This window comes from Macrobrachium rosenbergii, chromosome 13 (assembly GCF_040412425.1).
Source record: "Macrobrachium rosenbergii isolate ZJJX-2024 chromosome 13, ASM4041242v1, whole genome shotgun sequence".
In the NCBI taxonomy this organism is placed as follows: Eukaryota; Metazoa; Arthropoda; class Malacostraca; order Decapoda; family Palaemonidae; genus Macrobrachium; species Macrobrachium rosenbergii.
In genome coordinates this window covers 20,137,268-20,158,685 of record NC_089753.1, presented here as the reverse complement: position 1 = coordinate 20,158,685, position 21,418 = coordinate 20,137,268, and the positions used below count along the sequence as shown (strand labels likewise).

Below are 21,418 nucleotides of genomic sequence, written 5' to 3'. Positions count from 1 at the left end.
TCTCTCGTTCCGCGCGTATAAATTACCTTCCTTTCAAGAGACATTAATCATTGTTTCATTCACGTGAAGACCTTTAACCCTGCTTCCTTTCCCTTTTCTTTATTATCTTCGAGCCTGGGCTAGAGAGGAACATAAGGTTACCCGTCCCGCTGTGGACTTTATGCTTGAAAAATTAGTAACATGTCCAAGTAAGAGTGGCGTCATAGGCTACGGTACATAATATTATGGACAAATACTGTTACGGAACTTCATTTCCTCAATCATTTCTATCATAATATTTTAAAGATTCTCACCACAGTGTTATCATTTGAAGCGTCAATTTTCACAGCCATCCATCTCATCTCACTCGCTGACGTTTCTATTTAATTGATGCTGCTCAAAACCCGTTTTCCGCCCTATAATTAATGCAAGACATAAGTGTGTTGGGTAGAAATCTAAGGTGGTAGAACTCCGTGTTTCAGATTTCCTTTCTCGTTACATAGCAAAGGATGCTGGACTTCGTTTGCTGTGCCTGTGGAGGATTTAACAAACATTAACAAAAGTGTCAGCGTTTAAGGCTGATATGGAGGATTTGATTAGGATTATCATGGGATATCTGCCACCGTACATCAGTGGTCAGGCAGTTGAAATTTTACAGATTCCGGGAAATTTTAATGAAGTAAATCTGTCCAAAACAGCAGTAATTTTTATTTTTTAATGCTTCAAAATTCGATATTGGAATATGGGTAATAAAACTGTTATTTTAGTTACTTTATACCGGGTGGTGTAATTTAATTATCTTGTGTCCTTTGCCTCGTACTCTTTTGATAATTGCACTCATGGTCATTAAACTTTAGAAAGATGATGTACAGTTATTATTCACATTGCCTGTGTGAGTCTGTTACTTTGATCCATTCGAGTTTTTGTGTTCCAAAAATTAATCCAATAGTTCAGTAGAAGTATAGAATGAAATGGAATTTAAGACGAAAATAACGGTGAATAAAAAAATTAATGGAAGCTCAGTTGATCAGTAGGACATGGCTTAATCCAGCAGTAGTAGTAGTAGTAGTATTAGTAGTATTTTTAATTATAGGTAAATTAATCCAGTAGTTCAATAGAAATTTAGAATGAAAGGGAATTTAAAACGAAAATATCGATGGATGAATGCGAAAATTAATTGAAGCCCAGTTGATCAGTAGGACATGGCTTAATCTCGGCAGCAGTAGTAGTACTGTAGTAGTATTTTTAAATATAGGTAAGAATGCTGTGTGTGAGGAGCCAACCCTCGGTGAGGGGTTTCCTCTGCCAGGCCGCCCAAGAGTGATGAGAGGCGAGGCCATCTGCCAGATGTTGTTCTTGGTACAGTTACTCTCACCTCTGCTGCAGGTTTTGGAAACGTCCCTTCTCCCTTCCCCTCCACCTCTGCCTCCTCCTCCTCCTCCTCCTCCTACTCTTCCTTCTACGTCATCAGACCCAGTGTCTTCTCTTTTCCCTAAATTCACACAGTGACTGTGTCAGATCAATTTCCACTTTGTGACTGTGAGACCGAGGGAGAGCCTGTGGCAAATGCTTACAATATAGGTTGGTGGAAAAATGTAATGTGTAGTTAGAATGTTGAACACGAATGACAGATATTTCAGAAGGTTGATGCTGATGACATCAGTTATTTGAGTAGTTGAAGGGGTATAAGGGGAACTGAAAAGGTTGGGGAGTAGGGTATGCATTTACATGAAAGAAATGTTGAAAAGGTTGTTCCTGGGAGCAAGGTCCAAAGAGTTGGACCTTGCCTTGGAGAAGGCATACAGTAAATTGTGTGCAGGATATCATTTGAAGGTGTTGAGACGAATGAGGAGACTTAGGAAGTGTGTGATAGATAGTTAGCAAGAGTGATCATACAAGGTAAAATGTGAATGGTCTGTTTGTGCCGGGCTTTGATGCACTGATGATGAGCCTTCTTTTAGGTGTAGGAAGTAGCTGAGACTGTGGATGTCTTTTAGACAAGGTCATTCATCCGTGATTCAGCAGTGCCCATTGTCGCCTTCTTGATCTGTAGCTATGTGTACTGTATATTATATATATATATATATATATATATATATATATATATATATATATATATATTTATAATGTGTGTAAATTATTGTATGTGTATTGAAAATAGATATTAACTTAATGTGATGAAGTAGAAAATGTAGCTGCTGCAATTGACAGCAACTGTATTAAAATAATATATTATATATATATATATATATATATATATATATATATATATATATATATATATATATATATATATATATATATATATATATATATATATTATATATATATATATATATATATATATATATATATATATATATATATATATATATATACAGTAGACCCTTGACTCACGAACACAATCCGTTCCTAGACCTTGGTAAGTGTTCAATAATATATATTATATATGACTCAGCTAATCTCCCATAAGGTTTAATGGGAATAATATTAATTGGTTCTATAAACCCCTCACGAACAATATATATTATGTATATTTTGGCCTTATTTTACACATATTATGTAAAAAGTCAGTGTAAAAAACCTTAATATATCTAATAATATAATTTAAAATGGTAAACTAACACTATAAACGTTTGTAAAGTGAACACTTACTGACTGGCAAGACTTCTGGCTTGACGGACAAGAGAAGAGGAGGGTGGTGGTGGGAGGGAGGTTATTGTGTGGAAGGAGGCCCTCCCCCATCCAGGTCGGGAGATCTCGTTCCAGAGATTCAACTCTTCTAGGTTTTTTTGGTGAACTTTTAATCACAAACTTATCCAATGTCTGTTGCCTTTCCTTCCTTGCATAACTCTTCTGAAATGGCTCATTAAATTTTCATTGAGCATATTCACGATCCTGTTAAGTAACAATTTTGTCGGATGATACAATTCAAGGAAGCACTGGACATCATTCCACTTTTCAATGCGGCTTTTATCACATCACTGCTGACATCTGTAACTTCCTCCCCATCCTCCTCTTCGTCAGTTGATTGCTCGAGCAAGTTGCTCCTGCTGCTCTTTGTGGAGTTGGAACAAGTTCGATCCCGATCAAAATCTTCTGAATGTTCAGCGACCAATTCTTCAACATCTTAAATCGTTGACTTGGCCCCATACTGTTGCCCATGGACACAATTTCTTGCACAATCTCTGCATCAAGCCCTCAAAGTCAATGGACAGTTCGCGCACTGGGGCCAGAGTTTCCGCCACGCAGAATTTAATGTGCGTGCGTAACTTCAGTCCATGCATTATCAATGAGGGTTATGCAGTGAAAAACATTAAAGTGCTTCTTCCAAAATTCTTTTAAGGTTAATTTTGTCTCTTCAGTTACACGGAAGCATCTGGAGAAGAGCGCATATATAATTTAAAATTGCTAATGACTTGTTGGTCCATGGGCTGGAGAACAGAGGTTATGTTGGGTGGAAGGAACTTGAACTGAATGAAGTCATGTTCACTGCAGTCAGCCAATGCACGAAGGGTGTGCGGGGGCATTATCCATGATCAGAAGGCACCGCAGAGCAGCTTGTTCTCTGTTAGGTACTGACTCACGGGTCAGTATAAACACTTCATCAATCCACTCCATAAACAAGCTCCATGTCACCCATGCTTTTGTATTGGCCCTCCACATTACAGGCAGTCTGGCCTTATTTCGTTATTGCCAACAGCAAAGCTGGGTTATTTGAATGGTAGACAAGTAGAGGCTTTGGTTTCAAGTCGCCACTTAGCGTTTGAGCATAACAAAGTGTAAGCCTGTCCTTCATTGGCTTGTGGCCTGGGGCGCCTTCTCTTCTTGGGTGATAAATGTCCTGTTGGGCATCTTCTTCCAGAAAAGCGTTTCGTTTCACAATTGAAAATCTGTTGAGCGACGTATCCTTCGGCCTCCACGAACTCGGCAAACTCGGTCACTTATGCCTCAGCAGCGCCTGTCTGCGCTAGCAGCTGGCCATGCTAATTACAGAGTGAATGCCAGTTCTCGTCTTGAAGTTATCAAATCACCCTTTACTAGCCTTAAAATCATCTGGCGTGGCACTAGTAGAAGGAGTTTTCTTCAGCAAACTCTGATACACTTGCGAGTTTTTTTCGCAGATGATCGCTCGTTTACACTATCACCTGCCATCTGTTTCTCATGTACCCACTTCAAAATGATTTTTCTGTCTCTTCGAGGTTTGCGATCTCATCTTGGTTAGTACTGTCACTCCCTTCGCAACATTTGCTTCTTTAATGGCATCCTTGTTTTTCAAAATTGTCGAAATTGTCGACTTGGCCATCTTTGTACTCACTTGCGATATCGGTCACGCGAACACCCACGTTCAAACTTTTCTATAATTTCTTTCTTTATTTCAATGGTTATCTTCCTCTGCACCCTCTTCTCACCATCACTCTTCACTTTCTTACTTTCACCACCACTCTTCACTTTCTTAGGGCCCATTATGAAGAAAATCACAAGTTTTAGCGCAAAAAATGCTAAAGCGGGTGTGAACGTCTTGTACACAATGAGATGAGACAGAGTGATGCGTGGGTGGCGCCGTCGTGGGAGGCTGGAAGATGGCTGGTCCCATGGCAACTCAAACGCTCTCACGTGTGCTGGGCGATTTGCCGTATTTTCAAATGTTTGTGTCTAAAATTGGTTTGTGAAACAAAGTGAATTGTTATTTTCCAGAAATTTCCAGCATTTTTCAAATGTTCATGTCTCAAAATTAGTTCATGACCCAAACAAATTTTTATTTTCATTTTTTTGTTCAGTATCTCAAAAGTTAGTTCGTAAGTCAAGGGTGAAATTTTACCTATAATTTTGGTCGGGATCAAGTTATCGTGGTCAATGTTGTTTAAATGAGTCAAAGGGTCTACTGTATATATATATATATATATATATATATATATATATATATATATATATATAATATATATATATATATATATATATATATATATATATATATATATATATATATATATATATATATATATATATATATATATATATATATATATATATAATATGTATAATATATATATTATATATTGTGTGTGTGTGTATGTATATTTATATATATATGTATATATATATATATATATATATATATATATATATATATATATATATATATATATATATATATACATATGGATTGGTAGATAGATAGATAGATAGACATGGGACAGAGAGAGAGAGAGGCGTGAGAGATCACTTTTTACCAGATCCACAATTTTGGATCTGCTTGTCACTAAGAAACCTTTGATCCAATTGAAAGTACAGGCGGTCCCGGTTTCGGCGGTTCCGACTGGCGTTCGAGGGATTCTGCGCTTTTCAAATATATTCATCGAAATTATTTCCTGGCTTACGGCGCATGTTCGGGGTTACGACGGCGTCGTCACGCCCGATCGACGGAAGAAATATGGCCCCAAAACGGCAGAATAATCATAATTTGAAGGTTTTTTGATGTAAAACTCAATAATAATGCAGTTTACATCGTTTTCAATGCACCCAGAGCATTAAAAAAAGGTTTTCTTATGATTTTTGACGATTTTCGACGATTTTCCAGCTTACGATGATTTTCGGGTTACGACGGCGCAAGAACGGAACTCCGTCAGAAACCCGGGGACTGCCTTATGAAATCGGTCTGATATACGAGTACATAGTAGGATTTGAACCCACATCCAGAATATCAGAACCAAAGTCTAAAGAATGAGGTCACATTACTAAACTGACCATAAGGATGAAAATAAATTGCTGCTCATACACATGTTCTAATGCATGTGTGTGTATGTATATATATATATATATATATATATATATATATATATATATATATATATATATATATATATATATATATATATATATATATATATATATATATATATATATATATATATATATAATATATATATATAATATATATATATATATATATATATATATATATATATATATATATATATATATATATATATATATATATATATATATATATATATATATATATATATATATATATATATATATATATATATAGTGTGTGTGTGTGTGTGTATACAATTTGTATACAGTATTCCTTGTAAAGACTGGAATAAGATTTATATTGGTCAGACATCAAAGGACTAAAAGTAAGAAGCTCCCAACACAAATATGCCATTTCAAGAGGCTTCTCAAATAATGGCATTGTGGAGCATTGGCTTAAGACAGGCCATGGTTATCTACAATGTCAACGACCATCGGAAAAGAAATCTGCTAGTGACTGTCTTCATTGAAGCTACTTCCACCAGGAATGTTAATTATCCCTTGATCCTTTGTCCCTGTCTTTTTTGTTTAAAGAACATGCTGCCCAGATTAACAAATTGTAACCTGCCCCCACCTTCTCTTTTTGTATATAAATCTTTTTCAACTTCTTTTGTATTCAGTGTGAACTAGAAAATGTAGAATAAACTACGAAAGTACTTGTTCAAAGTCCTGATTTTCACTCACATTCCAAAGTAGACTTAGTGATATTCTCAAGCACACGTTCCTTCGTGCTGTATTGGATATATATATATGTATATACAGGTATATATAAATATATGTACAGATATATATATGTATATATGAGAGAGAGAGAGAGAGAGAGTGAGCGAGCCACAAATATCACTGATTTTCCAGTTTGCATTCTGAGTTTTCGGTTTATGCCTAATGGTAGATAGTCCATTTGACCACTCAGCTATGAAGAGAAAAATTGATACTGACTCTGCTGTTCATATTCCTGTTGAATTCAGCTTCTCAAATTTAAATCATTATCATGATAACTGATTGGTAAGTTTTCAACACTTGGCTATATAGGAAGTTTTGTCACTTAAAAAAGTGTTCCTTTTTCATGCTCCAATATGAAGCCACATTCTTGTATGTTAGATTAAGTATCCTTCAAGACTAAGTGAGTAAAGTGTTCCTTTAATAATTGGACCAACATTTTGATAAAATTTACATGTCTTTTGCTATAAGAGCAACATAATCTTACTGAAAAGTTCTAAACTAGTACAAGTCTTGTACACTCATCAGTTTTGAATTTTAAAACACTTCTGTTGATGACTTTGTGTTGTCTTTTCTTCTCATATAGTAAACTGCCATTCATAAAAGATGTGCACTTTGCTAATAAAAGAACCCAGAAATTTAAAGGTTCTTTAGTACTTCTCTTCAAATTTGTTAAAAAATTGCAGAAACATTGAAATTGCACCGTAGCCATGGTTTGTGTTTATTTTGCATCATTGTGAATTATATACCGGGTATTTATCTTGTCTCTCTCTCTGCAGGCCGAGCGAGCGAAGAAAGAGGCAGAGTTGGCTTTTGAAGAATGCAGTGATGTTGCCAGAAATGAGGTGATGTATTGACCTTTCCTTGGTCCTACTCTTTTGTCAAGAATTGCTGTGACTTATTTAAAATCTCAAACTCATTTGTTTACTTTGTTGTTATCGTTATTATTGTTGTTATGTACTGTAGTTTAACTGATTGCCAAGCCAGAATTTTCGATTAACAGCGCTGGCCTATTTGTATATCACAATCCAATGACCTTATACAAACCAATGATTTACTAATAAGTATTAGTTATTGGTGTGAATGATTGTATAACAGATCTTTTCCATATTCATTCACTGATGTTTTAAAAACAATGCAAAGCTAATAACTTGTCTTGTATTTGATATTTGCCATACATAGCAGTTCAGTATACCAATTATTTCAGTGTTTTTTGCAATGCAGTCTTGTGTGATTGTATGTGCATAGTCAGCATAATCCATTCATGGTGAGGCCTTAAGATGCAGCAGTTCATTCTATACTCCATGGGGTAGAGGAGGTAGTGCTGCCAGTGGACCTCATGTGGGGCACTGTAGGCATTACTTGAAGTTTTTTTGCAGTGTCCTTTGGCTACTACTGTAGCTGCAACCCGTTTCATTCCTTTTACTTTATCTCTGTTCATATTCTCTTTCTTCCAACTTACTTTCCACCCTCTCCTAACAACTGTTTCAGAGTACAACTGAGGTTATCCTCCTGTTACACTTTTCAGCTCTGAATGACCATATAGGTCCCAGCACTTCGCCTGTGGCCTAAATCTTATATTCCAATTCTAATTCATTCTATAGATTGATGAGAAAATTAGTTCCTTCCCAAACAGATCATGTCTAAGTTGTGTAGAGACAAAACTATTTTGGATGGCCTGGAATTCTGTGGAAGCGGCCAAGACAAGCTGAGAATCCAAGAAGCAAGTTCAGGTACTGAACATGTAGCAGTACTGTATTTTGAGAAAGAATTGTGCTACTGTTTTGAAGTAAGAGATGACATTGCCTTGGCTATATTGACGTGTGTTTTAGTTAAGTTCTCATTATTTTATTTTTTTCTCTCTCCCTGTTAAACATTATGGGCTTCGTATTCTGAGTAAGCTTGCTTTGCAAGTTAATGGCCTTTTAGTCTTGTCATAAGTAAACTTTAACTTATTTTGAAGAATACAATATTTTTTTTTTATTTACATAGGCCCAGTGAGGATAAAACATGGTTATTTATGAAGAATTGTTGATTTTATACTTCTTACTAGGAAGAATGATTTGGAATTCAAAATAAAAAGTTATTTCTTAGTATATAAAAAAAATTGGCTTAAATTAGAAACTTAGATTTTGCAGCTCCTTAAATATATCAAACAATGTGGGAAGTTTGATATTGCATAAAGTTTAGAATATATTCTTTAGATGTTCTTATTTATAGCATAGCCAATTATTTAAAAAAAAGTAAAGCTTAATTAAATGTAAATTGGTTATGTGATTGATTAAAAATATATCCTAGTTATACTTTTTACTGGAGTGAGGGAATAGATCTTGATTGAAGGCTAGACTAGATGGAGAATGAAGGCAGAAAGTGCACAAGACAGAGGAGAGTGCAGCAAACATTTCACTTGTAGCTGTAAAAAAAAAAATCCTTTGTAAGATTTTTTGGTTATGATGGTTAGGTAAGCTTATGACATGAAAGTAGTAATGATATTGGTAATTTGTTAGCATAAGGCTTTTTTAATTATTCCAAGTTACTCATGATAATTTGCTAGTATTTTGGCTAAGTGAATTACTGATCTGAAACATGAAACAGAGGAAGGTGTGCTTTTGAATGTAAGGACAGATTTTTAGATTGTTTGAAGCCAGTACAAGTATTCAAATATATGTTTTATTTCATTGTGAAATAGATTGGAACATGCACTTAAATAATCCAGTAGTCCAGCATGTTGTAAAACCTTCCTTTTCTGACTTGCTTGTCATGTATTCTTTATATGACATTTGTTAGTGTATTTAATTTAAAGTGGATTTATCAAAACTCATCCAGTATTTACAGTAGAAGTTTGAGTTTTATTAGTTAGGATAATTTTGAACTTTCTGAAGGGACTGTAAAGCTTTTCTCTGTAGTGAGAGCTGTAATTTGTCATTCAATTTCCTTCAACAGAATTTCAGATGTAGCTCGGTGAACTGAGTGAATGCACTAGCTTTTTGTAATTATATTTAGGCCTAACCATGCTTTGTAATTAGTAGAACATGAAGAAATAATATAATTGTTTACAGTATTCATCTGTTGTTAACTAAATCTCATTGCTTGCTCTACCTCAGTATTCCAAAGTAAAGGATTCTTTTGGACAGAATGAGGAAGACTTCAGTATTCCTGGTAGAGAAGGGATTAACTGAAGCCAGAAGTATGGGAATCCAAGTTTTTCAGCAATGTCACCAGGTCTCTTTCAGCTGCCAGGTCAACTGTCTTTCTAGAAGGAGTCAGAGAAATTTACTAATTGTTCAACGAGAAGTTTGAAAAGCATGTGGTTGAGATAGTGCAGCAGATTTTGTGAGGAGTTTCTGATCACTTCTAATTTTTACAGAAGGCCAAAGTAGGATGAAAGCCCTCTCAGTGAATCAATACAATATGCATCCATAGGATATAAATATCAGAATTACTTAATTGGGGGGTGGTATTGTTTGCCACTTCCAAAAAATCTCAGCTCTGAGGCTGTCAACTAATCCTTAATTTTTGTGTTGGTAGCCAAAGTAGGTGTAATTGCTTGTTATCGCAATTCATGGTTACCTGATTGATGTTGTGATGATGACATAGATATGAAAACTGTTATTGTGAGACTTGAGGTTGCTTCATCACTATGTGGAATTAGTTTTCCTTATCAGAATGAAATCATAATTGACAGGTACCATCACAGAATACTTGCCTGTTTAGGTTAACAATTAGATTCCCAGGTTGCACTAGGCCATCTAGCTTAGAAGAACAGCTCTCTTCTTAAAGCTGTCCTATAGTTTTTCTAGATAACACCTACAGACTGGGACATGCAACATTGCTTGGGGGGATGGATTGGGAAGGAATGCCAAGAAAGAGGGTCGTATAGCAGTACTCTTGTGTAAACCTGCTAGGACCTAATATACTACAAAGCATTGTTTAGAAGGATGGCAAACCTTGTGATGCTGGCCTTTGCAGTTAACTATGCACTTTGTGAGAATATCCTTATGAAATTTAAGCCATATGATTGGAGAATTAGTTTAGTCCCTATCAGCATGCCACACAGCAGGAAGCTGGTCTTTGAAGCCATTTGTTTTCAGGATTAGGTGACTTTTTCAGGTTTCTGTGTATCACTTTACACAGATGAGGAGACATATGCTGTGTCCCATGATGGAGGTTTTTTATTATTTTACGATGGCTTAGTCTTGTGGATGAATGGTAGGTACTGTATGTTATTACAGAAGTCTAGTTCTGGGATTCCTTTGAGAATGAATGAATGGTAATATAAGGTATGGAGAGGAAACAAATTAGGCTAATTCTAGTAGGTTCTATCTCCTAATGAGGATTTTATTTATACGAAACTTGTTTCTTGCATTATGATGGTATGGTCACCTTTCATATATTTTATTAAAGGGGTGCAGCTTCTATTAATCCTGTGAAAATAATGTAGAAGGCAGGCTTTACTGAGAGCAGACTTTTGGCCAATTATAGAATGCCAAATCCCTTGTTTAAGTACATGCACAAGCATACATGTGTAGTCCTGCTTGGCCCCTCTGAGTATGAAAAGGTGTTTCCTTTGGAGTAATGGCAATCGTATTTAGATAAAACATTCTTATTCCTAAGAAACCTTGTGAAATTGCTGCTAGAATTGGCCTTCAGTCATGTACAGCCCCTTGATGGCAGGGGGTATATTATGATGAGAGGTCATTAAGGGTCTTTCATTACCTTGGGTGCAGGAGGCATTATTGATGTTACCTTATACTGTAGTTAGGCTCAGGTAAATCCATTGGTCACGCTGTTCCTCGCATCCTGCTGCCCCAACTGGCTCTTAAAGTCTGGGATAACAACATGTTTTTGGATATGAGGCACGTCCAGTGGTGTTAAGATAATCCGTGTCGCCCCTGTTAGACTTCAGTTAGAATGATTAGGAAATATTATCAGTATCCTGAAAGACCTTTCAAGGTTTCCTAGACTCCCTAGACTACTACATGAAGATTTAGATGTTTATATGTAAAGAAGTGTTTCAAACAGAAAGACCTTTTCATGGCTGCTGCAATGAGAATACAGTAGTCACTGTAATCATCTAAACTAGTTATGTTGTGCAGTTATTTTCATGGACGTCACAGCTTTGTAAATTTCATAAATATTCACTAGGGATTCCTGTGGTGGATGATTCATTCTTCATTGTGAGCTCTCATTCCTTATAAATACAAAAAGAATCTAGTATGAATTTGGCCATCAAACACAATAGCATTCTTGTTAGTTCGTGTTCAGTAGGTAAGTAAATATACTTCATTGTCGTCATTTGATCAAATTTTTTCAGAAGTGCTTGTAAATGTATTTGTGTCCTATTCTTGCACTTACTTGAGGTGCTTTGGCTAGATTTTATTTCTACTTAGGTATACTTATACTCTAACAGTATATTTTGGTAGTTTTGTTTCGTCTCCTCCCTAGGAGAAGCCCTATTCTTGCCCTCAGCTCAAGCATGTGTCTGTAGAGTATTTGAGACACATGTAGCACCATAATCTTCAACGTGTGTTTCTTTTTCTCCCAAACACTTATCAGATATCTGGGGCTATAAATATTATCTTTTATTTTAGAATGATTGTTGATAGACCTTATCAGTCATAACAGATGATCATATTTTGACCAAGGATAGTATCCATGTGGTAAGATTGCTTGTAATTTAATTTTGTTTAGAAAACATCCATAGTGTGACTTAAGCTTTTGTGGCTGGCTTGTCATTGCACTTTCTTCTTAAACTTTTTCAGTAAGACTTACCTTCGCTGTAGGTAATATGGAAGAGTGCTCTCCTCCTTAACTGCCTTTTATCTCTTCAGCTCACCTAGTTGCTTAAGGTATCCAGCAAACTTTTGTGCTACTGGTATTTCATTTTAAGGAAGCAAGGAACAATGTCAATCCTATGTGTAAGTTGACTTGCTTAGCCAGATCTGATATAGAGATTGTTACTGCAGCACAGATGTTGGAAAAACTTCTGTGACATCATAAATATGATAGTTTATTGTGGTTTGTACAGATTGAGTGATAATGGTCTCAGCTATATTATGCTATAACTCAATCCAACATAGTTATGTTCTGCACTAAACTTTAGTCTTATTTACTGTATATGTACAGGCAACCCCCGCTATTTGCAGGGGATGCATACTGCTACCACCTGCGAATAGCTCAAATCCGCGAATACTTAAAACCCCTCTAAAAATGCATATAACTGCCTATTTTGAGAGTTCAAAACCCCAAAAAACCCTCTAAAAATGCTTATACCTGAATATTTTAATAGTTTTATCACAAAGAGTGCATTTAGTCACGAAAATTATATGAAAATACAGTAATCTGTGGATATTTTTCTATGAAAAATACCATGAATAGGTGAGTTGTCCATATTACTGTATATATGTTCCACAGAAAAATCCACAAATAGGTGAAGCTGTGAATCCAGAACCGTGAATAGACGGGTCCATTGTGTATTTAGTAATTCAACTTGTGGTATGTAGGATTTTACTATGGTTATTCTTCCATTAGAATGTTCATACCAACTGTTTTCTTGATATGGGTATCTTAACCATTTTAACAAAGAAGAGGCCAATTGAAAGTCTTCGATTATAAGTGCACTATATGGCACACTGAATATAGCAGACTTTTTGCTTGGAATGCATTTAATTTTTAAATGTATGTCCTCCTTTCTTGACTAGTTGGATGATTCAGTCCACATAAAGGCAAGAGTTACAGGGCTTGCTGCCTGCTTGTGAGCTGATGACTCTCCAACCCTGGAAACTCGGCCCTGTCCTTCCAGCAAGTGCCCATGAAAATTACATCAATTTTTGTATGGTTTATTTCAGTACCTCTTGGTAGATTTAAGTGTTGGTAAACAATGCTTTTTTATTCCAAGGGAAGAGAACCTGAATTACATAAATTACAGCCTTATAGAAACCATGGATTTATCTTGAGTGTACAATGTTGTTGTTGTTGTTGTTGTTGTTGTTGTTGTTGTTGTTTTTTTTTTTTTTTTTTTTTTTTTTTTTGCTATTGTGCTAAATTCTTTTGTGGTGAAGAATGTAAGAAGAAGCATGGTTAAATAAATCATTTTTGGTTTAAGGAATCCAAGCCTGCTTCTTAAGAGGAAGTAAATTTGCTATTGTATTACTGATTTGAACCTTTTTTTTTTGGGGGGGGGAACCATGAACTCAAGTGCAAGAAGTAATTTGCTAGTAGTATATTTGCTTCAATATTTCTGATTTAAACTTTTTTTCTCTTTGGAAACATAAAATAAAGTGCATACATTTTTTTTATATGAACTGTTAGTGGCTATATACTTATGTTCTTTGGTATGGTTGAAGGAACAGGAACTTTCTCATTTGCAAATGCATTGTTATCACTTTTGAAAAACATTGTGAAAACAAGTATTGTCACTGCAGGTTCATTAACAGGCTTTTAACTTTTTTTTAACATTGTACTGTATGCAGTATATGAAAAAAGCATACTGTACTGTATATCCACACAAACACATCCCATATATATCTTCCCTTTGGAAAATGAAATATTCTATATTCATAACTTTTTCATGTACAAAGTGTTAATGTGACTCCCCCCCAAAAAAACACACACAAACACACTAAAGTACTGTATTATGGTGCATATATGTACTTGGCTTTTATCTGATGTCTCTTGTATTTGAGAGGAAGTTTTTATCTTGTGAATTTATTATTTTCGTAAATCGAGTAATTATTTATTGGTTTGATATATCTGATGGTATGCTTTCTCTCCTACTATGATCTTTCATTTCTTAAAGTTGTTGTCTTTAGCTGCAAACCCAAAAAATTAAATTTTGTATTCTTCTTTTCTTTTTAGATCAAGAAATTCCAGAGAGAACGGAGGCAAGAGTTGCAAGCTAGTGTTGAACAGTATGTGGAATACCAGCTGACAACTGCCAAGGCGGTGCTTAAGACTCTGACGACAACATTAACACAGATCAAGGCTGTGAGTCTATAGGAAGACACTGCAGATGAAGATTATGATGTAGAGGAATTTAAGCCTTTTGTGATCCTGTCTTCATATCGACCAATTCCTGTCATAGGAAAAACCTGTACTTCTGATGCTGTCTTTTATTTTTCTTCTAAGGGGCTGATTACTGGACTTGGATAATATCCCCTGACATAATTATTTGGCTTTGTTAATGTAGCAGACACCTCTGTTTCAGTTTTTAAATTAAGTTAATACTATACTACAAAAATGCCATATGATGTGAGAATTGAAAACCTGAATTTCATTCCATGTCTGTCTTCTAGAATTTCTCGTAAAATTTTTTCTTGCATTTGCAATTCAGCTGTACCATCGTTGAACTGCTTTTACCCTATACTTAACCCCTCAGGAAATAAAACACAAATGTTAGAATAATTGCAACAGTTTTTAAGCATTTGTTTACATGGTCTGATCATTTTATCGTAGATCAGTGTGCATTGTTTGAATGGGGGCAGACTTGGAAAAGTGATCTGATGGTCCTACCTATTTTATGGAAATTATTACATTTTTTCCCATTTCTTCTTATGGTGAATTTTTAGTATGGTTACTACAAGGGTGACATATGTTGCATGCCTTCTGTCAGTTTAGTACATATAGGATTTTATGTCACAGATGTGGGACTTTGTAAGGGAGACAACCATTGATTTCTTTATTATATAAATTATTAAATGCCATGCATAGTGAGAGCAGAATCAAATTAGGATACTGGTACACTAGTCTTCATTTATTCATTTAGAATTGTTTTTGATATATTGGTTAATTGCCGAGAGCTTTTTAGTTTTCAGAATTTTGTGAGCAGTTACCAGATCTTGAATAGTCAGGCAACAGTGTATGCAGTGAAACTTAATCCATTGTTTGTTGATTTATTTGTATAGACTTGGGATAATGCAAGTAGAAATTAATTTGAAATGTAAACATTTTAAGTTTCTCGTATTGGATGCTAGTCAACAGTGGCATACTCCGAACCATATTTATGTGCCAAAAGAAAAAAGTATACTCTAGGATTCAAACAGGTTATAGTTAATACCATCTGTTGCATGCAAAGCATAAAACGGATGCTGTACTTAGTTTTGCTGTACTTAAATGATAAAGCTCCTCGCTGATATGCAGCCCATAGTTACACATTACAGTTGGTAGAATTAAACCTTTTGTTCTTTCTTCTTTAGGAAATTGGAAGTAAGATTTTTATTCTGTCGAAAAATATAATATTTGAAGCATTGTTGGTATTTTGGTATATCTTATTGCTCAGTTTCAGTACATGTGGTCTTTTCCTGATATGTATAGTGTGTTTTGATGTATGGTTATGATCTTTTATTTCCTCAATCTATTTACCAGATAGTGATTATGGACTGACCTCATTTCAACATTCCATAGTGATTTTGATATAGGTACCCTTATTGAAGCTTGCATGTGTTTAGTTCCTTGCTTAGCTTTCTAGTCCTGTGTTGTCGTGAATTTGTTTTTCTTTTTACTTCTTACCCATCCATGCTTTCTAGTCCTTGATTGTTATTATTTCTCTTCAATTGTGTTTTGTTGACTTAGAAAGACATTTTAGTAGTGAGAAAGCATAGCAGCTGTAGTGCAGCTTTTTGCGGAAATATAATTTTGCCAAAGAAACTATATTTTACTGTATATATTTCATAGAATCAGCTCTAGTGGACTTACTTATTGAAGATGGCAGCATTTTTTGTGCAGTTAAGGATTTTTTTTTTATATATTTCTTGAAAGAAAAATGAGGAGGATAGCACAGCACATCTGGAAAGGAAGATAGTGACTCAACTAATTTTTACAACTTCTGGTAAGAATCCTTTTCTGTGTGTACTAACAGAAAAGAACAAAGACAGTGAATTTCAATGATGCATAATTTCTAGTCTCTTCCCTTCATAGAAAACTTGGACTTGGGAGCTATCATCATGAATATTGTTTGCTTATTCAAATTCCTATTTTTGTCATCTTTTCGAGTATTGTGTTGAAGCCGTATGGCTTGGTTCCTGCTAAAATTGGCATTATATACATATGTTCTGTTTCTGCATTCCATTGGTTGGAGGAGTGATGCTCAGCAGTGGTTGGTACAAGTCCTAAATGCTGTTCTTTTGCCTTGCCAAGAAACATGCCTTATGATGCAGTACTTTTTATTAGGAGAGATTAGGTTAGAGCAGTATTCCCAGGAGAATATGGTTAAGGTGCAGTCTTAGGTCAGAGAATGCATATATGTAGATGATGGGTGTATTTTGCCCTATAGTAAAGCATATTTCTCATACACACATGAGTTGTATTATTATATGAAGGTTTTTTTATGTAGATTTTCTGTATGTAGTGTTCTTCATATTTACGGACTCCTTTTGCAGATCCAAGCCACCAAAATCACACATAGCTGAAGATATGTCAGTCTTAAATTTATTTCAAATTGTTGAAGGCCTCATCATCTGCATGCTCTTGACTGTCTAGAAGTATATCTAAAGCATATGATTGGAATTCAAATGGGATATACAAGTTCCACCCATTTGTTGGTATTTGACTTTCGATTTTGTAATGCGTTTTGAATACTGCAAAAAGTGGGTTGGTTGTAGTGCCATCCTTAACATTATTTTCAGTCTGTATCTTTTGAGACATAATACTTAGTCCTCAGTTTATGGTTCCTCTCTAGTGACTGCCATTGCATGATAACTCCATTAATAGTTTTTTTCTACTGTATATATCATGATAGCAATTCATACATAGTAGGTAATTAAAGCCCTATATTTTTTCACGCGTAGCTACAAATTTATCATCTCAATCCAAAGCTCTGTGCTCTTTGTATTTCAGAAATACACGCTTTTTGCTTTTGCTGTTCTTGCTGTGCTGATGGTTTCATGAGGTTTTTAGTTTCTCCTTGATTTCATTTGAAGTTGCAACAGCAGTAGTGCCATTAACTTCCTGAAATGTTCACTACCAGGAATATTGTTTAGAGAATTTCAGATATTGTTCTTTTCAGTAATCTAAGGAAACAGCTATGGGTGAGGGGTCAGAATTATTATGAATATGTACCATAGTCAGAGAGAGGAAGTTTACTTCATGATTATTATGAAGGGTGTGGGTTCTTACTTGTAGTATTTGGAACAGCATTCCTGCCAGTTATTTAATGCTTTAGTTTTCTGTGTTTGGTAGCCGGTATTGAATGGGAGGATTTTTTACACCAATATGAATTTAGATATTAATCAGTGTAAGATGATAATTTGCAGTTTTATTGTGTCCAAACATGTTTACAACAGTAGTGGAGTTTCAGGGCATCTCCTATTCCTGTATCATTTCCGTCAACAGTGAAGTAGATGCACCTCCAGAGAGTACAAATGGGAAAGAACAAGAGCTGGAAGTTTGTCTATCAGGTACCAAAGTTACCTGCATTTTGGATATATAAAGATTTTGACTTTTGAATAGATTTTACATTGTTGGTGGTAATAAAAATGTCTTCTGTGTGGAAATTTCTGTTACAGTGATGGGTTGCAAAATAATTTTTTGTCCCTTTGATGTTATACATTCCAACAAGGTTTTAACTTTCAAGAGTGTTGTTTGTTTTGTTCTGTTATTTTGTGTAAATTTGTTTTTAATTGTAGTAGTCAAAAGAATTCTTTTGCAGTTCTTTCCTGTGTGTCATGTAATGCGTTTATAAAATCATCTGTTTTCCACTAAACTTTTCCTTTTATTTGATGTTTAATAATGTTGAATCATGTACTTTGAAAATAAGATTTATGTAGGAGAAAATATTACCTGTCAAGTTGACATGGAAGATAATTCCTTTTTCCTTTATGTTTTGGTAATCCTCAAACTTAGAGCATTAGAGTGCATCATCTTTTGGAGAACTGTTGACACAGAAGGGAAAATAACTAAATTTTAGCATTCCATTGTTGATTTATTCTGTGCAATCAGTCTGCAGAGAGAAAAGTAAATCTTCATTGACACCATAAGTAGATTGGTTTCATCATCACTTAAGTGATTCATGGCATTCTGGTGACCTTGGCATGGATTTAGAGAATGCGATATTGTTTTTCTTATTTTAATTTTAGATTACCAAAGTGAAGCTTCAGAACCCATACTCACCTTGTCTTTTCCAGCATATACCAGAATTGTATTGCTGATACATTAAGAGATTCAGAATAGTTTCACAGATATAAGAATATCAGCAGTGGCACATTAAGTAAAATAATTAAGGCAGGAAGTATTAGAACCTTTTAAGTAAATGTACAACTGTGATTATGAAACACAAAACTGAGCAACTTAGCTTGATGTTTTCCACTTTGAAAGTGCAAAGAAATTGTGAAGTACACTTTCCTGATGAAAGCAGGCTGCAAAACCATGTATTATGTTAGAGGTAAGTTTTTTGTTTGAGATGTAAGAGACTATTATCTGGTGGTTACTCTGTGAAATGTTAATTGCCAGCCTCATGTTTTTTGTCGCAAGCCTTATCAGTGCTAGAGTTATAAAGTAGACCTTTTCCTTCATTTCAGCTCTGTCAAGATGGTGGTACTTAGACCTTGTCAAAAGGTTTTTAATTATTTCTTCTGACTTATTATGATACGTATTTTTATAATATTTAGTTCTAAGTATTGTTCGATCTAATATTTTCAAAATTTTTTCAATACTTCTGCCACTATGGAAGTTAGTTTTGCTTTTGTCCATCTCCATCTGTCTGGCAGCAGGGTAACTTGAACTAGCAAATAAATTTCAAGGAAACTTTGTGAAAAACATTAGCTGGGTGACTCTTGCCTGCCGTGGATAATTTTTTATGTGTCATCAAAGGTTCATAGAAGTTTTTATCACAGATAATTTGCCAGAATTTTTTTAATACCCTGTATCAAGAGTTTATCATCTGGATGGGTATAATTTTGAACATTTCTGAGAAATTTCATCTGAGAGCCATTTATCCGTTAAAAGCAATTTCTTTTCACAAGTACACTGGCAGATGGTTGACAGCTAATAGGTTCTCATCCTACTTCATATTACAACCATAGATGCTACACACTGCACCTTATGATATTTGAGCATGGTAGCTGTCTTGAAAATAGTAAAATACTAGTTGGCAGTTTGCAGTCTCTCATTGCCTCTTTGGTTTGATATTTGGCAAGAAAATATTTCCATCGAGAACAGCTTCATATGATATTTTTTTTATCTTTTAATTTTTTTTATCAGTACATACAGTAAGATTACTTGGCATATACAGGATTCCATGCAGCTGATGGGCAGTGATGAGTGATTAATGCCATCAGATAGTTTAACTAGGCTGTTGCCTTCAACATTTTGGTGAATATAGATGCTACTATTAATACTATTACTATTATTATTACTATTATTACTGCTGTTTGGTCGACTCTTTATTGCTACCAAAGCCCCTTAAGACATTACGGTATTCTAATGCTGACATTACTTGTTCTCCTAAAGATAATGGATGAAAATTTTTGCTTCCTCTACAAGCAGGATTTCGAAGTAATAATACATCTAGCACTATAAATGCTTTGCTGGCCACTGACTTAGCAATAAATACAGAATACAATATATGTTTTTATGAATATTTCTTGTTATTCTACATGATAGCCAGTTTTTACTTGCTTGTGAGATTTTTAATTCAGTTCAGATATGCAACCATCCAAGGTTACTACGGTATTTGATCACCAAGTGATGCGAAATCAACCCTGACAGTGTGGTTTGATATTCTCATTAGAAAATATGTTTCATATCATGTTGAACCTTAGATCAAAGTTGCAATAGAATCTTATTCACTTTATGAAACATTTTAATTTCAGCCCAAGTGTTTCATTTGGTCACATGGTGACACATTTCAGTTCGAACACGGTGGTTTTTTTCAAGGTCTTTGCAAAGATTGTATTTTCACTTGGATCTCTGTGTGAATTGTCCTGTAAAAAAAATAGCGCAGTATTACTGGAATCCTTCCACTGAATGATGAGGTGGTACACAACATATATTTGTGGTCATGGAGATACGTAACTTAGTATGTGTGTACTGTATGTGTGTGTGTGCATGTATGTGACACATTCCAATTTGAGGTTATTTAGTAATTAGTTGAACTGTATTGCTGTGATTGATAGAATTTTCAATTTCACTTGTATGATTGTTCTGTTATTTGGAAACCAAAGATGGGTCTGAATATCAAGTTTGTATCAAAGTGTTAATAATTGCTTCTGATTTGTAATAAAGAAAAATAAATGTGTATATAAATAAGGATTGAGTTTTTATAATGCATTGTTGCTCTTTGTTTTTTATTTGTGCAGAAGCATATTTTAATGAAGTTCATGAATAGCTTTATTAAGTCTTGTGCTGATTACGTATGCATAAGTTTGTTACCATAACTGATTTGAATGTTAGTATTGGGTCCTCCTCCAAAATAGCTTTGATCAGTTCAAACTGGAGTTGCTTTGGGGGTCTTTAATACATCTTACGTGAAATTACCTCCTTCAGCAGTATGATAAATAGGAAGGTAAAAGGTGAGGTTACTTTAGCCTCTGCTAGGACAGACATGGAATTTGCTGTCCACCAAAAGTATGACTTCAAATACCGAAAGCTATGCAACATATAAAAGCCATTCTTAAGTAATACTAACTTAAGTTGTTGTACTGAAAACAGTTTTAAGTAAGGCATCTGCAAACAAAACCCCTGTGAATGATAGTAATACACAGACAATTTATGCACAATAGTGATCTCATGCCATAATCATTTCTACCCAACATGAGGCTATTTTCAAAGGTGAAATTATATCTTCATCTCATTTCTAAGGAAACTGGTCAACTGCCCTTTACAGGAGCTGTCTGAACCTGGCCACAGAAGCATGACGTTTCCTCCATTGGAAGCCATCCTTTATCCCAACAGTTCAAGCACCCTT

At 34.9% G+C, this 21,418-nt stretch overlaps 1 protein-coding gene across 11 annotated transcripts in view; it reads left to right on the top strand.

Moving 5' to 3' along the window:
* LOC136844963 (sorting nexin-32-like) overlaps window positions 1–20,760 on the top strand; it is a 96,731-nt gene extending 75,971 nt beyond the window's left edge. For all 11 annotated transcript variants that reach the window (XM_067114400.1, XM_067114396.1, XM_067114402.1 and 8 more), the window contains exons 9-10: window positions 7,299–7,364; window positions 14,377–20,760. In XM_067114400.1, the coding sequence (XP_066970501.1) occupies window positions 7,299–7,364; window positions 14,377–14,517 (207 nt within the window). In that variant the 3' untranslated portion in view covers window positions 14,518–20,760. The remainder of the gene's footprint in view (window positions 1–7,298; window positions 7,365–14,376) is intronic.
* The last annotated feature ends 658 nt before the right edge of the window (window positions 20,761–21,418 follow it).